At 43.2% G+C, this 22,904-nt stretch overlaps 1 protein-coding gene across 1 annotated transcript in view; it reads left to right on the plus strand.

Moving 5' to 3' along the window:
• Positions 1 to 22,904, plus strand: part of LOC126143900 (farnesol dehydrogenase-like) — a 121,095-nt gene that overhangs the window by 15,038 nt on the left and 83,153 nt on the right. The window contains exon 2 of the mRNA XM_049915456.1: positions 18,821 to 18,983. Within this exon, the coding sequence (XP_049771413.1) occupies positions 18,821 to 18,983 (163 nt within the window). The remainder of the gene's footprint in view (positions 1 to 18,820; positions 18,984 to 22,904) is intronic.

Here is a 22,904-nt window from a genome sequence, read left to right on the forward strand (position 1 = left end):
TTTGACTTTCCTGTATGCTGAGTCTGTCCTTCCGACAATCATATCTTTTTCGATGTCTTCACATTTTTCCTGCAGCCATTTCGTCTTAGCTTCCCTGCACTTCCTATTTATTTCATTCCTCAGCGACTTGTATTTCTGTATTCCTGATTTTCCCGGAACATGTTTGTACTTCCTCCTTTCATCCATCAACTGAAGTATTTCTTCTGTTACCCATGGTTTCTTCGCAGCTACCTTCTTTGTACCTATGTTTTCCTTCCCAACTTCTGTGATGGCCCTTTTTAGAGATGTCCATTCCTCTTCAACTGTACTGCCTACTGCGCTATTCCTTATTGCTGTATCTATAGCGTTAGAGAACTTCAAACGTATCTCGTCATTCCTTAGTACTTCCGTATCCCATTTCTTTGCGTATTGATTCTTCCTGACTAATGTCTTGAACTTCAGCCTACTCTTCATCACTACTATATTGTGATCTGAGTCTATATCTGCTCCTGGGTACGCCTTACAATCCAGTATCTGATTTCGGAATCTCTGTTTGACTATGATGTAATCTAATTGAAATCTTCCCGTATCTCCTGGCCTTTTCCAAGTATACCTCCTCCTCTTGTGATTCTTGAACAGGGTATTCGCTATTAGTAGCTGAAACTTGTTACAGAACTCAATTAGTCTTTCTCCTCTTTCATTCGATTTGCTATTGCCTTCTAATAACCAAAGGAGTTGCCCACCAATCACTTACCACAGAGGCACAGGCAACAGACAGCCGATACGCTAACTTCTGCAATTACCTACTGAGCTGCATTCTAGTCAACCATCAGGGTAGCACATGCAATAGCATACTGTACAACCACCACTCCATAACAGTCCCTTCAAATTGTCCAAAGACATCGCAGATATATAACATCAGTAGTCAGCGGGTAACTGAAAATGAAGTATACAATGGAAGACATTCATCAATACACAGCAGTAAAACGGCCTGAATACGACCGCACAAAGTCGATCGGAACGTCAGCAATTTCAGTAGCTACAACGACGAGGAGCAGTACTCTACTTTATTTTATCCAAAACACTTTTTTACTTCAATCAGTGGAACAATCACCAGCATATTAGGACTGAAAAAAATATGAACACTCTCAGAGTTCGTAAGTGCAAACGACATATACTTTATCGAGAAAACACATACGTCAAAAAAAAGTTTTGCATCATCCCGGTTCCCAGAACTTCTTAAGATAGACGTTGACTGTGGATATTGTATCACAGACACAGTCCGTTTGACTGTTCAGAGATGTCACTGAACCCGCCCAAAGATGTAAACAACGATGCATGAGCAGCGCCTATTAGACGGAAGGGGTCGGACAGCCGAACAATTCCAGTTATTCCACCAGGAAGGAGGTACAAGGCTCGTGTTGTCTGTAGTTCAACCATGCGTAAACGGTCAATACCGCGGTTCGATCGCGTCCGCATTGTTACTTTGTGCCAGGAAGGTCTCTGAACGAGGGAAGTATTAAGGCGTTTCGGAGTGAACCGAAGCGTTGTTGTACGGACAATGAGGAGATACAGAGAGACAGGATCTGTCGATGACATGCCTCGCTCAGGCCGTCCAAGAGTTACTACTGCAGTGGATGTCAGCTACCTAAGGACTATGGCTCGGTGGAAGCCTGATAGCAACGCCACCACTTTGAAAAAGGGTTTTCGTGCAGCCACAGTACGTCCTGTTATGACTCAAACTGTGCGCAATAGGCTGCACGATGTTTAACTTCACTCTCGACGTCCATGGCGAGCTCCATCTTTGCAAACACGACACTATGCAGCGCGGTGCAGATGGGCCCAACAACATGCCGAATGGACGGCTCTGGATTGGCATCACGTTCTCTTCACCGATGAGTCTCGCATATGCCTTCAACAGACAATCATCGGAGATGTGTTTGGAGACAACCCGGTCAGCCTAAACGACCTAGACACAGTTTCCAGCGAGTGCAGCAAGGTGGATGTTCCCTGATGTTTTGGGGTGGCATTGTGTACGGCCGACGTACGCCGCTGGTGGCCATGGAAGGCGCCGTAACGGCTGTACGATACGTGAATGCCATCCTCCGGCCGATGGTGCAACCATATCGACATCATATTGGCGAAGCATTCGTCTTCATGGACGACAATTCGCGCCCCCGTCGCGCACGTATTGTGAATGACTTCCTTCAGGATAACGACATCGCTCGACTAGAGTGGCCAGCATGTTCTCCAGACATGACGCTATCGAACATGCGTGGGATGGATTGAAAAGGGCTGTTTATGGACGACAAACAATTCAGCGCCTAATTTAGAAAAAGTTGACGAATTGTCATGTTTCAGATTTCAAAATTTCGTAGTACTTGGAAACTACGCACTGCACGTCCTATAAGGAAAAAACACGTACAGTGAGGTAGCAACATAATTAGCTTGGCAAATTAACAACAGTTAAATGACGAATGTTATTTAAGATTTTATTCATATATTGTTCGTTCTCTGTTTCTAATTCACTTTACATGTTCTCATTCAGTTGTCTTAATATTAGTCCCACTGCAGCATCCTAACGGATGCTTATACTTATATGGATATGGTGTTTGTTCTTTCTGACATGTACGAAAGAACAGACACCATTGATGACCCGCAGCCGTCTGGAACGAAATTACAATTATATTAATACCTTCAGCTGCTAACAGGCGTTGATATATATGAACGGGGGCAGGTGAAAATGTCTGACCCGACCGGGACTCGAACCCGTGATTTCCTGCTTACATGGCAGACGCTCTATCCGTCTGAGCCACCGACGGTACAGAGGATAGAGTAACTGTAGGGACTATCTCGCGCACGCCTCCTGCGAGACCCACATTCTCACCTTGTATGTCCACACACTGCAATCGTAGTGCCCCACCCCAACACACTCATTACTCGTGGAAGACATTCTTAGCAAGTCCCGTAAGAGTTCGGGTAATGTGTGTGCATCCGCACAGAAGAAGAAGGTCATGGCCGCTGTTGCCAGAACTATATATTTCTTTACATAGTCACTGCTCCAACTTCGAGTTTTGTCGTAGTGTTGTAACAGCTTTCCAGTATCCTCGTCGTAGAAAGCAGCCACCTGTGCTTTCGGTCAGTCTGCAGTCGGCAGTCTCCAGTCTGCAGCTCGCTGTTTGTGGAAAAATTTTGTCTTCATAGCCAGCGGTTCTTGTGAGCAGAGATGAGACTCAGGGGGAGCCAATTACGGACTGTATTGTGGGTCATGAAACACTTCTCATCGGAAACGCTGCAGGAGCGTCTTTATTGCCCCTGCAGTGTGCGGCCGAGAATTGGCCTGAAGAAGGAACTGCTCGACAGTTGTGTTGTGTGGGCTGCATGACACTGGCGAAATCTCTAACCAGGCCCTCATACTTGGCGGGAGACGCTATTCCCTGCGCATCTTTACGTGCTCACTGTTCACTCAGAACTGAAAATAGCGACGCGACACGATCGACAGGCATACTAGAGACACTGCCCAACACATTTGTGCAAAGCTTTACCGGATTTTTCCGGAAGTTTCCATTTCGCGACCGATCGGAACTTACTTTCTCGACAACCCTCGTACTTAGCCAAATACCGGTGCCTCGAACTAGCACAGAGAGATAATCATTGAACTACACTTTGCATGCAGAGTAATCAAAATAATCATGTTGAGGTTGAAGCTCTTTTTTCCATGTTTGCTTTAACAATACATTTGTTTTCGGATGAGGGTCAGCCTTTAGCAAAACACAATTTTGTTTTATATCCCGAACATGTTAACCTGAAATTGCAGCATCGTCAATGGGCTTTTATTTTATAGCTTTTTACCACAGGGTGTCGTTTCTCTGAGGTATTACGTTTTTATAGTGTCTGTTTTCTTTCACAGTTTGTCATGTTTTTCACAGTAAACAATGAAATAGTGACAGTGACAGCTCAATAAGCAGAACTTCACAGTGAAGAAGATGAGGAAAAAAGAAAACACGATAAACTTGGAAAGAAAAAAGGCACTATATAAACTTAATACCTCAGGAAGACCACACCATGTGGTAAAAATCTATAAAATAAAAGCCCACTGATGACGCTGCACTTGCAGTGAAACGTCTTTGGGATGCAAAACAAAATTGTGTTTTCGTAAAGTTGGACCCCATCCAAACTCATAGGTAGAGTGAAACTTCCTGGCAGATTAAAACTGTGTAAAGGGCCGAGACTCGAAATCGGGACCTTTGCCTTTCGCGGGCAAGTGCTCTACCAACTGAGCTACCCAAGCACGACTCACACCCCCTCCTCACACCTTTATTTCCGCCAGTACTTCGTCTCCTATCTTACAAAGTTTACAGAAGCTCTCCTGCGAACCATACATATGTAATCAAAATTAAAGGACCATTGCTCACTTATCTAACATCGATAATCTGAAAGAAAAGGAAGATGTTTCTATAACTAAATAACACAGTCTAATACCAGAACCCAGGACACAGGAAAGATTGTGCCTCAGAATTCACTTGCCACTCCAGGTACCGAATGCCTATTATTCTGGATGCCGAAGAAATGGCTCCCCACTGAAACAGGGAAGGACCTGGTTGCTATGGCTAACTATCGAACGTCAAAATTCAATAGCATTGAGTAATTTTGACACATCTCCTAGTCTTTGCTCTTTGCTAAACTTGCTCATGGAATTAGGTTGGCAATGGTTCTGTCTTGCTCTTACATTTGCGACTGCTCCATTTAACGATTCAGATTGCCAGTAGACTCACATTAGAAGCACAGAGATAAAACATAAGGATTATAAAGGATATGTACTGATGAATAAATGAACAAGTCGGCCTATTCCTTTGCCATAGGGCATTGGTACACTGACCAGTTAAATACACAGCAGGAGGGTTAACTTTGCTTGTATGCAAGGTACATCAAAATGACAGTAATGAAACGATATATAAGATCCCGTTTCAATGACTAGATTGCAAACGATTGCATTAAATTTGGTAACAAGTTCAGGTTGTTCGTGCAATAGTCCTCAGATCTGAATAAACAAGCAGAAACAGAAAATTGCTTTGGGTAAATTGACTTCAATTGTCTTCAAGAATATACATATTTCAAGGTAAAGTAAGGTACAAAATGGAATGACATACCAATCAGGGAAAAGATGTAGTGTCAATGTATAGCGATCACGTCGACTGCATATCTAGGAACTACATAAAAAATAAATTGTTTCTTTTATCCACATCACAGTAAGGGTAGGCGTCATTGTGGTGTCACCGCCAGACACCACACTTGCTAGGTGGTAGCTTTAAATCGGCCGCGGTCCATTAGTACATTTCGGACCCGCGTGTCGCCACTGTCAGTAATTGCAGACCGAGCGCCACCACACGCCAGGTCTAGAGTCTTCCTAGCACTCGCCCCAGTTGTACAGCCGACTTTGCTAGCGACTACACTGACCAAGCCTTTCTCTCATTTGACGAGAGACAATTAGAATAGCCTTCAGCTAAGTCCATGGCTACGACCTAGCAAGGCGCCATTAACCATATCTGAGAGTCTCACTTGTATCATCCAGAATGCTGTATACAAATGATGGATTAAAGTTAAGTATTCCAGCAGCTACGTACTTTTCTTTATAGCATTCATTACGTATCCTGTTCCAGACCTCACGCCAGTCTGCGTTAGATTATAGCGTGCATTTCGGCCTCCTCTAACTACAAGGTGTTGGCAGATCTGCCAACACATCAGTCATCGCCTGCGTATCTTGTTATTACGTAAGGAAGGAAACGCAGAAATCAGATGAAGAGGCAAACTGAGTATGCAAAAGAAATAAAAAGTAAAAAACAAAAGAACAATTTCATTACAGACAATGAAATAAAACAGGATAAATGTTATAAGTTATAATAATGAAATAGCGTGAATAATAACAAAAAATAAACCAACATACCATGTTTAATAAAATAGCAATTGAGTATAGAGTTTTTACACAGAAAACCGGTAAGACACTATATACGACTATGCAAAGAGCCAGATTTGTCTGGGGCCTATTAAGCTTTAAGCAGACTAACAGCTGTGTGTGCTTGCGAATGTAAATAAACAAAAGCCAGATAAACAGGCACGTGGCGTGCAGATATGCACGGTTACAAAACGTATTACATAAAAGGGACGTTATTATAGAATTAAAGTGTAAAAGAAAGAACGACGAACAAGAACAAAAAGGCAAACGTACATGACAGTCTACCATCAAAGTTGTAGTGATGAAGCGATGACCTCTTACGGCAGAACAGTTGCGAACAGAGAGCGATATTTCGAAAAAGCGAGTTTGAAAAGAACGGCCCACCTGGCGAATGTTATACCTTAACAGCCATTACGAGGGCAAGTCTATTATTATATTTTTGTTTGTTTTGGTAGTAGTGCCGTTTTACGTTGATAACGTATGCATTGTTTATTTGTTGTTATATCTTTGCAATTTTCAAGCTGCTAGGCTAGTTTCGTTATCGCTGCCGTGCTGTTAATCACGGCTGCTCCACTGTCCATTTGCACCAAAGAAGAGTAACGCTCAGTGATCCGGTTTTTTTTTTTTTTTTTTTTTTTTTGTGGTCGGAAGGCGTATACATCGAAGACTTTCGGTACAGTACGCGAACAGCGTTTTGCCTAACGGAGTGTCTACGAATAGATTGAAAAATTTCGAAATGATCGCTCAAGTGTTACGCACGATGAAGGAGCAAAAGCAAAGACCATTTACCGCCAAAAATCAAGAAACCATTGAGCGTTCACGTGAATTGATTCTCTTAGACAGACGATTGACTATCGACGAAGTGGCACATCGTCTGCAAATTAGTCACGATTCTGCCTACGAAATCATCCACAACAGACTTGGGTTTCATAAAATTTGAGCAATATGGGTCCCAAAACAACTCACACAGCTGTATAAACAGACGCGCTTGGACATCTGCAAAAACATTTTGATCGCTATGGTAACGAAGGGGACAACTTCTTAGACAGGATCATTACTGGTAACGAAACATGGATCCATCATTACGAGCCGGTTTTTTGGGACGCACAACGTCCAGTACTGGAACATTATGGGGAAGGGGCACTACAATAAACAGTGTACGTTACAGTGAGATGCCTACTGCCAGGCTAAAGCCTGCAATTCGAAGCAAACTCCGAGCATTGCTGCCAAAAGGTGTTGTGTTGTTGCACGACAATGCCTTTTCGCATACTGCTGCCTACACTGCTGAAACGCTCCAGAAACTCAAAACTGAAGTACTGGATCATCCTCCATATAGTCCCTATCTTGCCCCGTCTGACTATCACTTGTTTGGTCCACTCAAACAAGCATTAAGGGGCCGTCGATTTGCCTTGGACGGAGCAGTGAAAGAAGCGGTGCATTCCTAGCTCAAAACTCAACCGAGAGCCTTCTTTTATGAGAGCATCAGGAAGCTTGTACAACGATCGACGAAGTGCACTGAAATACAAACAGACTATGTCGAAAAATGTTGTTCTTGTAAGTTTCCTATTTGAGTACAATATAATTTTATAACTACTTCGCGCATTGACTTATTCTCGAACGTTTAATTTTCTGCATTCCTCATTTGTCAAATTTATAACGTTTAGGATCAACTCGGTGACGAAAGTGTGTCTTTAGTGTGTGAGTTGATCGGAAAAAAACCTAAAGTTAGTTTTACCAAAGCACTGTTCAGTCTGATGTGGAACACGGCCATTGTAGGCAATGCCTACAAATCTAGTTTTAAACTTTTGCTTATTATTGTTAGACATAAGGCTACTAGCATTGTCTGAAAGTCTCCGTTTTTAAGTTCCTTATAAATATTGGTAAGAACGGTTGTTTCGTGCCCAATCACTACTGCAACCTGTTCCAAGACACCAACCCCTTCGTATACCTCATTCTGTTATAAAAGTAACCGCAAGAGGTAACGGATAATAGAATAAAACAAACCTTTCTTATAACTTTGTTGATTAAACAAGTGCTCATTAATTATCATCAGTACATGGCGGTTTGCCAAAAATTCCAAATACCTGCCATTATTTTTTCTAGTAATAAACACACATATGTAACAAATAGAGCAATTCTATTGCACTTTCAAAGTGAAGTTAATTTTTGAATGCATACTACTTAACAAGGAGGCATAATTATTTATATCACTTACGTTACCTTTAAACACAATCAAACCGTTATCCACATAAAGTTTGTAGCATCCCGTTTTTTTCTTTCAATGTCCTATATTTTTGAAAAAAAAACTGTTCTCTAGATCGTTAATAAATATTTCTCCTATGCTACCTGCTAACCCATTACTCATTGTGAACCTTCCTTTTATGCTAATAAATCATCCCATTAAATTCAAAATTAGTGTAAGTTAGCAATAAATGTGTTAGCTTTATCAGCTTCCTTTTCGACAGAAAGTTATCTTTAATAATCTGTAAATATTGTTTTATTTATTTTGGGAAGAAATCGAATTCAGGTACTTCTGCACTGAAGGCAGCAACGGTAACCATTCTGCCAACGAGATGGTCGACTTTTTTTCTGTCTTTTAGTTTTCAGAACAGTGTCTGTAGTGTTAAATTCATTCACCTTAGATACTTCAATTACTACTCTGATTTCAGCAATAACTGATTTTGTTCGGTTTTAGCTCAGCACAAAAATTGTAGACCTTTATCTAATAGTCTTGTTCTTCATTAGTTAAGGCAGCTACCGTTAGAATAACAGTTCTTTTAAAGACTGAGTGTATTTTCTGTGTTTCTTTTTCACTTGTTTCTCTATGTTACTTATACAAACTAGAAACCTTCTTCTCACGCCGTTTGTGAATGATTTCAACAAGCCTACCCACGCACCATTTAGTGTTGTGTTGACACGGTTAGTTGTAGCGCACGACAATATATTATTAAAATGGGGAACTATCTCTGTAGCCTCTCTAGTGAATAAGTCGTTTATTTTGTATGGTTCATATATCTACCATTTCGGCCATTGCAGCTCTGTTTTAACTTTAACAGCTTGTGCTAAAGGCGAATTATTGTCAAACTTCATTCTATCCTACATCTACATCTACATCTTCGTGGATACTCTGCAAATCACCTTTAAGTGCCTGTCAGGGGGTTTATCGAACCTCCTTCACAATTCTCTATTATTCCAATCTCGTATAGCGCGCAGAAAAAACGAACACCTATATCTTTCTGTACGAGCTCTGATTTCCCTTATTTTATCGTGGTGATAGTTTCTCCCTATCTAGGTCGGTGTCAATAAAATACTTTCGCATTCGGAGGAGAAAGTTGGTGATTGGCATTTCGTGAGAAGATTATGTCGCAGCGAAAAACGCCTTTATTTTAATGATGTCCAGCCCAAATCCTATATCATTTCAGTGACACTCTCTACCATATTTCACGATAATACAAAACGTGCTGCCCTTCTTTGAACATTTTCGATGTATCCCGTCAGTCCTCTCTGGTAAGGATCCCAGACCGCGCAGCAGTATTCTAAAAGAGGACGGACGAGCATAGTGAAGGCAGTCTCCTTAGTAGATCTGTTACATTTTCCAAGTGTCCTGACAATAAAACGCAGTCTTTGGTTAGCCTTTACCACAACGTTTTCTGTGTATTTTTCCAATTTAAGTTGTTCGTAATCGTAATTACTAGGTATTTAGTTGAATTTACTGCCTTTATATTTGAATGATTTATCGTGTAATCGAAGTTTGACGGACTCCTTTTAGAACTCATGTGGCTCACCTCACACTTTTCGTTATGTAAGGTCAACTGCTAATTTTCGCACTATTCGGATATCTTTTCTAAACCGTTTTGCAGTTTGATTTGATCTTCTGATGACTTTAGTAGGCGATAAACGACAGCTCATTTACAAAGAACCTAAGACGGCTGCTCAGATTGTCTCCCAGACAGTTTATATAGATAAGGAACAGCAAAGGACCTATAACACTACCTAGGGCAATGCCAGAAATCACTTCTGTTTCACTCGATGACTTGCCGTCATTTACTAGGTTCAAATGGCTCTGAGCACTATGAGGTCATCAGTCGCCTAGAACTTAGAACTAATTAAACCCAACTAAACTAAGGACATCACACACATCCACGCCCGAGGCAGGATTCGAACCTGCGACTGTAGCGGTCGCTCGGTTCCTGACTGTAGCGCCTAGAACCGCCTAGAACCTCGTCAATTACTAGAACAGTGACCTCTCTGACAGGAAGTCACAAATCCAGTCACATAACTGAGACGATATTCCATAAGCACGCAATTTCACTATAAGCCGCTTGTGTGGTACAGCTTCAAAAGCCTTCTGGAAATCCAGAAATGCGGAATCGATCTGAAATCCCTTGTGAATAGGACTCAACATTTCATGTGAATAAAGAGCTAGTTGTGTTTCACAAGAACGTGTTTTCTAAAACCATGTTGACTGTGTGTCAATAAACCGTTTTCTTATCCTACTCTGGGATAAGGCCTAGTTCTATACAGCCCTTGTTGAGAACAATGTTTGAATGTCCTTTTGCAATTCCCTGTCTTATTTAAGAAGAGTTATTCACATCTTCAATTGCCTGACAACGCATATACCTGGAACTATCAGGAAATGAAGAAAAGTGATCTTCAGTGTTTTTATAATTTAAAAATACGTATGTTTATCTAGATCACACACAATATACAACATTAAATTTGATAACTAGTTTCGGTTATTCATAAAACCATCTTGAAATATGAAAGGACAAACAGAAACAGAAAACTGCTTTAGGTAAACTGATCTAGTCTTCAAATACATATTTCAAGATACAGGTTTACAAGCTAACGACATACCAGTCATGGAAAAGACACAGTGTCAGTGTATAGAGACGACATCGATTGCATATCTTGGAACTACATAATAAAATAAGTTGTTTGTTTCTTTTATCCATATCAGTTCAGAATTACACAGTGCATGAGAAAACTGGACTACCCAGAAGTGGCCCTGAGGGAACTGTGATGCACCATGGGCCATAGATGACAGGTGAACTACAGCTGTGGAGATGTGTACAGGCGGACTGGCGTGCAACTGTTGAGCAGCTGACCGCCGAGATGAACCGAAAACTACCAACAGTGTCTCCTTAGGCACCTTTCAGCGAACGGAGCTCCACACAGGCCTCCCCAGCAGGGCACCTGGTTCATGAGTCCATGTTGACTGCTCTTCATTGGCGACGAGGGCTCGAATTTGCAAGCCAAAACCGGCTGGGCGTCCACAGAGTGACCTTTCCAGATGAATCAAGTTTTATACTGCCGGCCCCTGTGACCGAGCGGTTCTACGTGCCTCAGTCCAGAACCGCGCTGCTGCGACGGTCGCAGGTTCGAATCCTGCCTCGGGAATGGTTGGCCTTAGGTTAGTTAGGTTTAAGTAGTTCTAAGTCCAGACCCACAGTGCTTAGAGCCATTTGAACCATTTGAACGTTTTATACTCAATCGGACAGATCGTTGTTGGTGTGTACGGTGTGAAACGTCTGAAATGAAAGACCTTGCAACCAGGAGGGGACGTTATTCTCTGTGAAGTGTTTTTGTGGCATTCTCTGGTTGATCTCGTCATTCTGGAAGGCACGCTGGATCAACACAGGTACGCATCTACACTACTGGCCATTAAAATTGCTACACAACGAAGATGACGTGCTACAGACGCGAAATTTAACCGACAGGAAGAAGATGCTGTGATATGTAAATGATTAGCTTTTCAGAGCATTCACACAAGGTTGGCGCCGGTGGCGACACCTACAACGTGCTGACATGAGGAAAGTTTCCTACCGATTTCTCATACACAAACAGCAGTTGACCGACGTTGCTGGGTGAAAAATTGTCATGATGCCTCGTGTAATGAAGAGAAATGCGTACCATCACGTTTCCGACTTTGATAAAGGTCGGATTGTAATCGCGATTCCGGTTTATCGTATCGCGACATTGCTGCTCGCGTTGGTCGAGATCCAATGACTGTTAGTAGAATATGGAATCGGTGGGTTCAGGAGGGTAATACGAAACTCCGTGCTAGATCCCAACGGCCTCGTATCACTAGCAGTCGTGTGACCGCATGGCTGTAACGGATCGTGCAGCCACGTCTCGATCCCTGAGTCAACAGATGGGGACGTTTGCAAGACAACAACCATCTGCACGAACAGTTCGACGACGTTTGCAGCAGCATAGACTATCAGCTCGGAGACCATGGCTGCGGTTACCCTAGATGCTGCATCACAGACAGGAGCGCCCACGATGGTGAACTCAACGACGAATCTGGGTGCACGAATGGCAAAACGTCATTTTTTCGGTGGCATCCAGGTTCTGTTTACAGCATCATGATGGTCGCATCCGTGTTTGGCGACGTCGCGGTGAACGCACATTGGAAGCGTTTATTCGTAATCGCCATACTAGCGTATCATCGAGCGTGATGGTATGGGGTGCCATTGGTTACACGTCTCAGTCGCCTCTCGTTCGCATTGACGGCACTTTGAACAGTGGACGTTACATTTCAGATATGTTACGACCCTTGGCTCTATCTTTCATTCGATCCATGCGAAAACCTACATCTCAGCAGGATAATGCACGACCGCATGTTGCAGGTCCTGTACTGGCGTTTCTGGATACAGCAAATGTTCGACTGCTGCCCTGGCGAGCACATTCTGCAATTGAAAACGTCTCGTCAATGGTGGCCAAGCAACTGGCTCGTGACAATATGCCAGTCGCTACTCTTGATGAACTGTGGTATCGTGTTGAAGCTGCATGGGCAGCTGTACTTGTACACGCCATCCAAGCTCTGACTCAATGCCCAGGCGTAGCAAGGCCGTTATTACGGCCAGAGGTGGTTGTTCGGGGTACTGATTTCTCAGGATCTATGCACCCAGATTGCGTGAAAATGTAATCACATGTCAGTTCTAGGATAATATATTCGTCCAATGAATACCCGTTTATCATCTGCATTTCTTCGTGGTGTAGCAATTTTAATGGCCAGTAGTGTATCTTTGCGAACATGTCTACCCCTGCATGGAGTTTGGTTTCCCTCGGCACGATGGCGTCTACCACCAGGACAATGCAACACGCCACACAGCTTGCAGTGTACGAGCGTGGTTCGAAGAGCACCAGGACGAGTTTTCCGTACTCCTCTAGCATCATACATAAATACAATAGGGAATCTGTGGGACCACCTCGATCGGGTTCTTCGCGCGATGAATCCGCAACGGAATAACCTTTCACAGGTGACCATGGGAATGGAGTCAGCACGGCTCCACATCCAAGCTGGTACCTTCCAGAACCTCACTGACCCTCGACCTGCATATCGGCACTGGAAACACTGGTTGTTCTGGCTTTTGAGAAGTGGTCAAATTAATGTGACTGGATAATGTATGTAAGTTGTCCTGGAAATATGTATATTTTTGAAGTGCATTTAAGTCAACGCACCTACAGAAATTTTCTATTTCTGCCTGTTCTTTCATACGTCAGGTTGGTTGTATGAACACCCAAAATTGGTTATCGAATTAAATATTGTTTGTGGTCTACACAAATAAAAAATTTTGTATAAAGTTTTTCAAAAAGTTCTTGAGAACTTGGTCGTTGCTGAAGTAGTTGCACGAAAGCCACAGTGGGTGTTCGGGATGGATATACAGCTGGCTGTTGTGGCTCGCCAATTTATACACTGCTTCGCTAGAAGTGCGTAGGTGTCAAAAGGTAGGGCTATAACTATCGCATCGCCCAAAGATCACGGTGTCACACGAAAGTCGGCATGCACTTTGATAGCACAGACATTAGATTAGCGATGTCTCACTGCAGACCGCAACGACGAATAGGAGGCGCTCCTGAAGACGTGCCCCCCCTCTCAGCACCACTGCGCCATTTCACAGAGGTAGATATTGAGCTGAGCATGAACTCGCTGTGCCCCATTTCGTGGCCTCCAGTGAAGTAGTCAACATTTTCTAGTTAGGATACCAGTGCTATTCAAGTCTAAGAAGGAAATGTGCTTAAGCGAATGGTGCACTTGTTCTTCAGGAGAATACTTTGTAATTGTGTGCATCAAGTGAAGCGCATTCGGGAGGACGACGGTTCAAACCCGCATCCAGCCTTCCAGATTTTGGTTTTCCGTGATTGCCCTAAATTGCTTCAGGCAAATGCCAGTATGGTTCCTTTAAAAGGGCACGACCGATTTCCTTTCCCAGCCTTCCCTAATCCGAGCTGGTGCTCCGTCTCTAATGACTGCTCAATTATACAAAAACAGTATTAACCGCATTTATTATTATTATACCGCCAACTGGTTTCAACCCGACGTAGGGGTCATCTTCTGGGCGTTTACACCATTGGTCGACCGCTGGTGGTGTCAGTCCTGTCTGATAGTTTCCTGCCGTTATGTGGACAGGAGTGACACCACCAGCAGTCGACCAATGGTGTAAACGCCCAGAAGATGACCCCTACGTCGGGTTGAAACCGGTTGGCGGTATAATAATAATAAATGTTGTTAAGACTGTTTTTGAATAATTGATTAATCATACTAATCGCTGCTTCATCTCCACAACCATGTTGTCCAAAAATCTAATGACTGCCTTGTCGTTAGCACGTTAAACGCTAATCTCTCCCCCCACTTCCCCACCCCACTCCCATTAAGTGAGGCTTTACTGTTCAGCTGTAAATATTCGCACACCCCTGTGGCAATCGATTGTATAAAGTAGATCTTTTTGTCATCCTAGTAATAAAGTGAACGAACGTTTTATATGCTGTAGTTCCGATCAGTCATCTCTCAGAGCAATCAAAGAACCTACAGTTACGACCGGATGACTGTAATTTCGTCAGATCGCAACAATTACATCATCGCAAGGGTCGTTCATGTCCAGAGCACCCTGCCGGAGAAGTGATCCACACACTCCCGTATGCGCGGCGCGGGAAACCCCAGCCGAAAGTCACTGATCCCAGTGTAGGCAACTGGGAAAGATCCTGGTGCTCGCTCAGCTTTCCTGGCTTCCATTCTCGCTGAATTCGTTTGCGTGCGTCCGACGATTCCTTACTGCCAGCTGTGGTGTCACCGCCAGACACCACACTTGCTAGGTGGTAGCTTTAAATTGGCCGCGGTCCATTAGTACATGTCGGACCCGCGTGTCGCCACTGTCAGTAATTGCAGACCGAGCGCCACCACACGGCAGGTCTAGAGAGACTGACTAGCACTCGCCCCACTTGTACGACGACGTTGCTAGCGACTACACTGACGAAGCCTTTCTCTCATTTGCCGAGAGATAGTTAGAATAGCCTTCAGCTAAGTCCATGGCTACGACCTAGCAAGGCGCCATTAACCATATCTAGAGAGAGTCTCACTTGTATCATCAAGAATGCTGTATACAAATGATGGATTAAAGTTAAGTATTAAAGAAGCTACGTACTTTTCTTTATAGCATTCATTACGTATCCTGTTTCAGACATCACGCCAGCCGGCGTGTGTAACGCGTGCATTTCGGCTACTTCCGAGTGGCGTGGCTGTCTTGTTACGCCACAACACCAACAATGCCGCTTCATTTGCTTTATTGAATCGAAAACCTGTGTGTCTGTTGTTAGCTACACCCATTTCGATTATCGATTATTTCCTTAGTAACAAGAGTCCCAGCGCAAACAGGCAGATGAGAGGGTCATCGGTACTTAATTCATGCCGTGGTGGTTCGATGAACCCTCTGCCATGCACTTAAATGTGATTTGCAGAGTATCCATTTAGATGTAGATGTGTCCCGTATCAAGACTGTTTTCTACGAACCGTAACAGCTGTCCATAGTCGAACCTTAAGATGACGTCCAGTTGTCTTACGGAAATGTTGTGCAGTTAAGCAATAAGATCCGACGCTACAAATGAGAATTGCTAGGTCGGAAAAGCCTCAAACAGGTTAACTAGTCACTGCTGACAATTAATATCTTGAACCATGCGAACGTACAAATGGATGTATCTTCCCCCTGTGCATTTATTACAGCTCTGAAATTTCCTTAGCACTGTAAGTTTTTTTTTTTTTTTTTTTTGCTGTCTCATACATATTTGTAGCTCAAACGCTGTTTATCTGCTGTCGCACTGGTTCCTTAAACAGGCAGCTAGGTGTAGGTATTACGCATGCAGTAATGGAGGTCACTACGAGACCCGGCCGAGTCATCAGCACCCCGATTCACCTTCCCCAGTATATTTTTAGTGAGATCACTCATATACTGGCATGGTTGACTGTGAAGTACACGTAAAGCACTGACTGTACTCGAGAGTGCCATGTCCTGTTACATGGGGAAGAGTTAGCAATAATGAGGCTCCACTTGCAGTTGCCAGTAGTGGACAGGCATCTATTGCGATCGCTCTTACGAAACGACGAATTCTTCTAAAGGTGTTGTTGTGAACGCCTCCTGAGCAGGCAGTTTCGCTTACACTGCGCTAGTTTTATCCGATTAATACCTTCCTTCATAAAAGTTTACTGAAACGAATTTTTGAATTTTATTTTCGTTTTTGTGGGTGTGCATCGATGTGATGGATGGGAGAATGAACAGCAGCATTTTCTGTGCTAGGACATTTTGTGTACGTTGATTTTTAACGCTCTAAAAATCAGTCCGAACATGTCTCGGAAGACCCAACGGTACCGACCGACCGCCGTGTCATCCTCAGCCTATACGGGTCACTGGATGCGGATGTGGAGGGGTCAGCACACAGCTCTCCCGGCCGTTATCAGTTTTCGTGACTGCAGCCGCTACTTATCAGTGAGGGCTGAGTGCAACTCGCTTGCCAACAGCGTTCGGCAGATCGGACGGTCAGCCACACAGGTGCTAGGCAAGGCCGACAGAGCTTATTTTCGGTGATCTGACGGGAAGCGGTTTCACCACTGCGCCAAGGCCGTTGGCCTTTGTAAGTTGATATACAGTCATTATTACTGTGGAAGTCTGCTGCGCAACTGAGCTAGTTTATAATTACATATATTTGTTACACAAGATACTCTATATTGTTTGAAAGCTACAGTTGTCAATGCAATATCAGTAAAGTACGTTTACAAGCTGAAATCGAATGTTCTGTAAGGAACTCTGAGAGTAAATCAAAGACCAACCTCCTTTGCCAAGCGAAAATTACTTAAACAATGACCTGTCTTTATAAATAATCTTAGCATCCTATTATAGTATGCTTACAGTTACTTACATTTATAAGCAACAGAGACCTATAGAAGGGTCACTCTAAAAACAAAGAACGTTTTGATTTTACGAGCAGCGCAGTTCTCCCACCACCCCTGCCATGTTACGGACCTTCCTAATCATTGGCGCCACTACGATGCTAACATCGAGCAGGAACGCTCATTTATGGCGATTTTAAAATTTATGGCAACATTAACGATCGATGCAAGTTTAAGGTTCTTAGTATAATAATTTTACTGAATTAAAAAGAAAGAAAAATGAAAAAGTTCGCCCTATCGAGATTTATAGACAGATTGCTGGCTGAAAGAATATTCATAATGAAGAGCAATGAGGCCATTCATCAGTAGTGATTTATCGAAGTCAAATCAAGGATTGAGGAAAAAATCCAGTGTGATAGATGTCTCAGTACTGACGGACTGAGCTTGTGCTTACCTGCAAGTAATGATGAGTTGATTATCAAATTGTTTGCTGTGATTTGGGTTCTCTTTGATGGAGGAGAATGGGGAAGGAGAAAGAACAGGTAGCCCAGAGAGGTACATAGGATGATACAGGTGCCCCTACCCATGGGTTTTATGCAGCCCGCAACACTTTCAAACACAACGAACCTAATTTTCATATTCTCTCGCTCGTTACATGCAAACTATTCGTCCCAAAATAAAATAAAGTAAATATCAGGAATCTTCTGTTGGAAATGTAATGAAGTTAAATTTCATAGTGGGGTGCATTTTCGCTAGAAGACTTAGTTCCCGCATTATTCAACAAAAATGTTCAAAAGTGACCTTGAAACGCGGTTTTCTTGAATAACCCGAAAACTGTGGCCTCCAGCGAAAACCTATCCCGCAACAAACTTTAAATGCATTAAATCTCCTACAAGAGATCCAGTTTATTTTTTCTGCAGCACTAATAGTTTGCGTGTAGCAAGCAACAGAATATGAAAATTCTGGACATGGTTCTCGGAGGCACTGCAGGCTGCATGAAACCTATCGGTAGGGCAGCTGAATCACCATGTATAACGAACCAGATGTTGTTGTGGAAGCCAATACGAGGAGAATGGGATGGACTGTGACATCTATAAAACAGAGGAGGGATCCCTTTTTAGCAAAATGTCAGAGAAGAAACCTGAAGGAGGAAGACCTTTAGGCAAACTGAAAATAAGATCGGAGGATCAACTGACCAAGGATCTTCAGATACTTGGAGCAAGGGAAGAAGGTGGTGAGGACGGAATGCTGTGGAGGAGGCTACTTGATGACGCCAAACACCGACTCCAGTTTCTGGGTCCAGGAGAGTAAGAATAAGTAAGATTTGGGCTGTGGTAAAAAATGTCCCATAGAACAACGAACGGGAGCTGCATTAACTGTTCTCGCTCTATACGATGACAGCGAGAGGGTTTTGAGCAGCACTGTTACCTGATTTTGTCTTAATAGTCCAGCATGAAAGCGCCAGTCCACTGAATGGCGTCATTCACTATCCCAAGAAAACTGAAAGAAAGCCAAGTGGTTAGCTGAATAGGTGACTTACCGAATGATAGTCACTGCTGTACCTCTCTCGCTCTGTTACTGTAATTGAGACATAAATTGCGTCAGAGAACATACTTTCATGGATCCAGTCCTCTTGTTATAAGCACTCAGTTTCTCAATTTCGAAAAGTTTATTAAAAGTAATGTTTTGTTACAGTATCAGTAATATGTTTCTTTTTTCCGTAGGGTTGGCAACTGAAAGACTGCACTGGCCAGTTGCACGCATTATTTGGAGATGTGAGCGACGAGGAAAGCATTATTTCTGTATTCAAATGGATTACTGACAATTTGGGAGGAGTCGACATTCTCGTCAACAGCGCTGGATTATTTCGCAATTCTGGCTTGATTTGTAAGTTTATGAAGCTGGTTTAATAAATCAGTATTACTTACCAACTAACAATTGATATTTGTAAAGCTTTATTGACTTGCTCAATTTACGAAGCTCTTTCTCTTGAACAAATCATTCAATTTTTGTGGAACTGTAATCATTTGTTTATCTGCACATGTACCTCTACCGTTTACTTCCCATTCGGGTAATTCTTTCATGGTGCTCTTTCTTTTTCTTAGAATGCGTATCACTGCTGCTTATGACCAGCATCAGTGATTGCTATTGCATGTGAAGTCTTTCTGTAGCTGCCTGCTTGGGTCGCGTAATGAGCTAAGGAAGGGACATGCGAGGTCCAGTGACTTCAGGGTACCCCACATGGGGGGGGGGGTGAGGTGTGGGGTGGGGGGGGGAAGGAGAGTCAGTTCCGTTTCTAAGAGGAGCGATGCAGAGGGGCGATTGGACCTCATGGAGGGCGGGTAGGCCGGAAGTCTTTCTGTAGCTGCCTGCTTGGGTCGCGTAATGAGCTAAGGAAGGGACAGGCGAGGTCCAGTGACTTCAGTGTACCCCACATGGGGGGGGGGGTGAGGTGTAGGGTGTGGGGGGGGGAAGGAGAGTCAGTTCCGTTTCTAAGAGGAGCGATGCAGAGGGGCGATTGGACCTCATGGAGGGCGGGTAGGCCGCCCTTTGCTTTGTTCAGGCGCGAGTATCTTTGTCTGAGGTTTAGGCCAGCCGCCGACCGCAGACGTTTTCCCTGAATACGGTGGGCAACGCAGCACGAGGGTCCAGCGACTTCACCTTAAAACGCTGGTATAATGAGCCGTGATGCAAACTTAGCTGTCTGCAGAATACTTTTAACAAGCAAAAGCTATTTGGTCAGAGCACAGTTCAATAGAATTCGATTTGTCACGGTCGGATGCCTTTCCTGAAAGTAGGAGTTTGCCATATGACTCGCAGAGAAACATCTCTGACTGTTTCGTGCGAAGAGAAATAGTTGAATTGTCTCTTTGTGGAGGCGAGATGCCACCAGCTGAACACATTCTCCACCCAGGACGAACGACCTCTTGTGTCGTAGAAAATGTGGGAAGGAGCTGCACTGGTTGTCCCTAAAAAAATTAGATAGTGAGAGACAGCAGGCAACATTCTAAGAATTACATACGTGGGAGAAACACGAATTACCGGAAATAAAGAACATATGTGAAAAGCCAGAGTTTAGGAATTCTACTCACAGAAAGACAGACCACTAACAGTCCCTCATAGGAGGGGAGTTTAGCAGTTTTTTTAATGACCAGTTTAGTTGACTAGAATTAACGGAGTAATGCCATTAGCGAAAGATAGTTGACATTAACTATGGGGAGAGCAGAAACACATGCGTTTTACACCTTTACGACAGCACACTTACTCTCAAGCTCCTTCCGTCACTCTGGACGAAGATGGAGTTATTTCTGACAGAAGAGACGGTGTCCATCGGCCAATCTGTCGGCAGTCATCCACTTTACTGCATGCTGAAGCTTAAATCATGTTTAGATTTGCGCACAGGCGACCGGGAATCAGAGCTATAAATCACCAGTAGGCGCATGGTTTTGGCTATGTTAGATTCTGGGATTTCAGTACTTCTGACTGTGCATTGCAAGGCTTATTAACGCCCCAGTTAATTACAGTAGACGCATGTGACATTCTATAACTTGCACTAACGTTGGAGTAATCACTGTGCGGACACTGTGATCTTTTTTTTATCACTGATTTGGAAGATGACGATATCACCCTCTTCCTTAATTCTCTTGGTTTTTGTCAAGTGAATCAATCACCAGCGGAAAAACGCTCCTATCGAAGCACAAAAAGGGCGAATACGTTCCTGTTTAAAAGACAGACTGAAAAATGGGTTACCAGCTGCCTCACTCTACCTTCCACAGCACCTTTAAAGATTTTCCCAAACATTTTGGAAAATCCATCCACTCTCACTTGCTCACTTGCCCATTTTCACTCAGTCATTCAACCCGACTCACTGTCATTATCTCTTTGCGTCTCCTTAATTTTCACTGTCTCCTGCCTCACAGTCACAGTCTCCTTCGTTCTGTCCTACAACTACTGTGATCTCTACGTCATTGTCTTCCACTTGCTCTCTCTTACTGCTACTATCACATCTATTCCTTTCCACTGCTGTCGTCTCTTCTCATTGTCACTATCTCTCTCTTCCTCGTTGTCATAGTCATAGATTCTGCCTCTCAACTATCACTGTTTCTCACCCACTTCTACTTTCTCCTTCTCTTTATTCCTCTCACACTGGCACCGTCCCCTTCACTCTTTTCCTAGCGCTGCTCTGTCACTGTATCCCTGTCTTTCTCCCACACTGCCATTCTCTCCTTCACCTTTTCTATACCACAACCAATGTCCTCTCTACTATCGTCCAGTATTCATTAGTTTTCCGTCTCTTCCCCACTGCCACTGTTCGATCTCTCTCAGCATCAGAAAGCGCGATTATGTTCGCATGCCAAAATTTTTGGGAAAATTTTAAAGGTGCTAAAAAGGGTAAAATGAAGCAGCTGGTACCCCATTTTCCAGCCAGTCTGCTAAACTGGAGCATATTCACCCTTTTTGTGATCCGATAAGAGCATTTTTCTGCTGGTGTCCTTCTCCTCCCTGCCATAGAAGGGCACTTCACTCATGGAAAGAACTTTATGGGTCTGTAAAATTTTGGTAGTTTACTTATGTGAAATTGAAATAACGAAAAATTAACTTTGCACTTCAGACAGCATTTTAGATGCATAAAATTTTGTCATGCACCTCGGTACTACAACATGGGGTACCAGAATCCTCTGATGACAACGGAGGCACTTTTTGGCATATTTTTACTTCACCTTACGAACTACGTTTTCGTAATTTGGAATCTCTGTATCTCGGAAACGGATAAAGTATCAAGAAAATTTCCCAGGTTGTTCTGTATCGGGATCTTGGGAATAAATCGTAAAAATACTCTCATTTACTGTGCACAGCCATTTTGGAACCTGTGGCTCGGTTTTAGTACACAAAAACTATGTTTTTGGGTTGTTTCCCGGTAAAGATTTTTGAAAACGGGAAGATGTCACTTCTAGATGAATGCCTAGATGAAGAGAATATAACGTTAAAACTTGAGCAAGTTGCTGCGGTTATTTATTATTTCGATTTAGCGTCACACCGCTGTTTACGTGCGTATTTTACGCGTAGAAGTAAGACCACTTCGAACCTCTGTATCTCGGAAACCATTAATGACACCAAGAAACTTTTCAAGACCCTTAGAGATCGGTATCTTAGAAGCATATCGTAAAAATTTCAGCACATAGCTGAAATTGCTGTGCGTAACCGACTTGGAATCCACGGTTCGGTTTCGCTTCGAAAAAATGTTAGAAAAATATTTTTTGGAAATTTGCTAAGGAACCGTCCATGAATTGACGGTGCCTCCATAAGCGCCTTAAGGCCCACTATAGACAACAAAAATGCAAAAAGAACAAACAGTTTGCTCCATTTGCCTAAGCAGGAGGAAATGTGTAGAACTCATAGTTCGATCCTGTGCAGTACGATAGTGACCCTAATACGATCCTTCTGTTGGGTATACAAATGGTCCATTACCCATGGTCTATCCAAAAGATCTGCCACCTTTCTATTAACATTGGAACCCAAAGTATGAACCTTGGAAGAACTTCGTTTTCACGCGCGGCGTTTCGAAACATATAGTGCAGGGACTGTGACCATGAGAAAAATATCAAATAACCAAGGAAAAGATAATGTTCTATGAGTTGGAGCGTGGAAAGTCAGAAGTTTCAGCGTGGTAGGGAAGCTAGAAAACCTGAAAAGGGAAATGCAAATGCTCAATCTAGATACAGTGGTGGTCAGTGAAGTGAAATGAACAGAAGAAAAGAATTTCCAGTCAGATGAGTATAGGATAATATGAACAGCAGCAGAAAATAG

The sequence above is a fragment of the Schistocerca cancellata genome, chromosome 2 (genome assembly GCF_023864275.1).
Source record: "Schistocerca cancellata isolate TAMUIC-IGC-003103 chromosome 2, iqSchCanc2.1, whole genome shotgun sequence".
Lineage (NCBI taxonomy): Eukaryota > Metazoa > Arthropoda > Insecta > Orthoptera > Acrididae > Schistocerca > Schistocerca cancellata.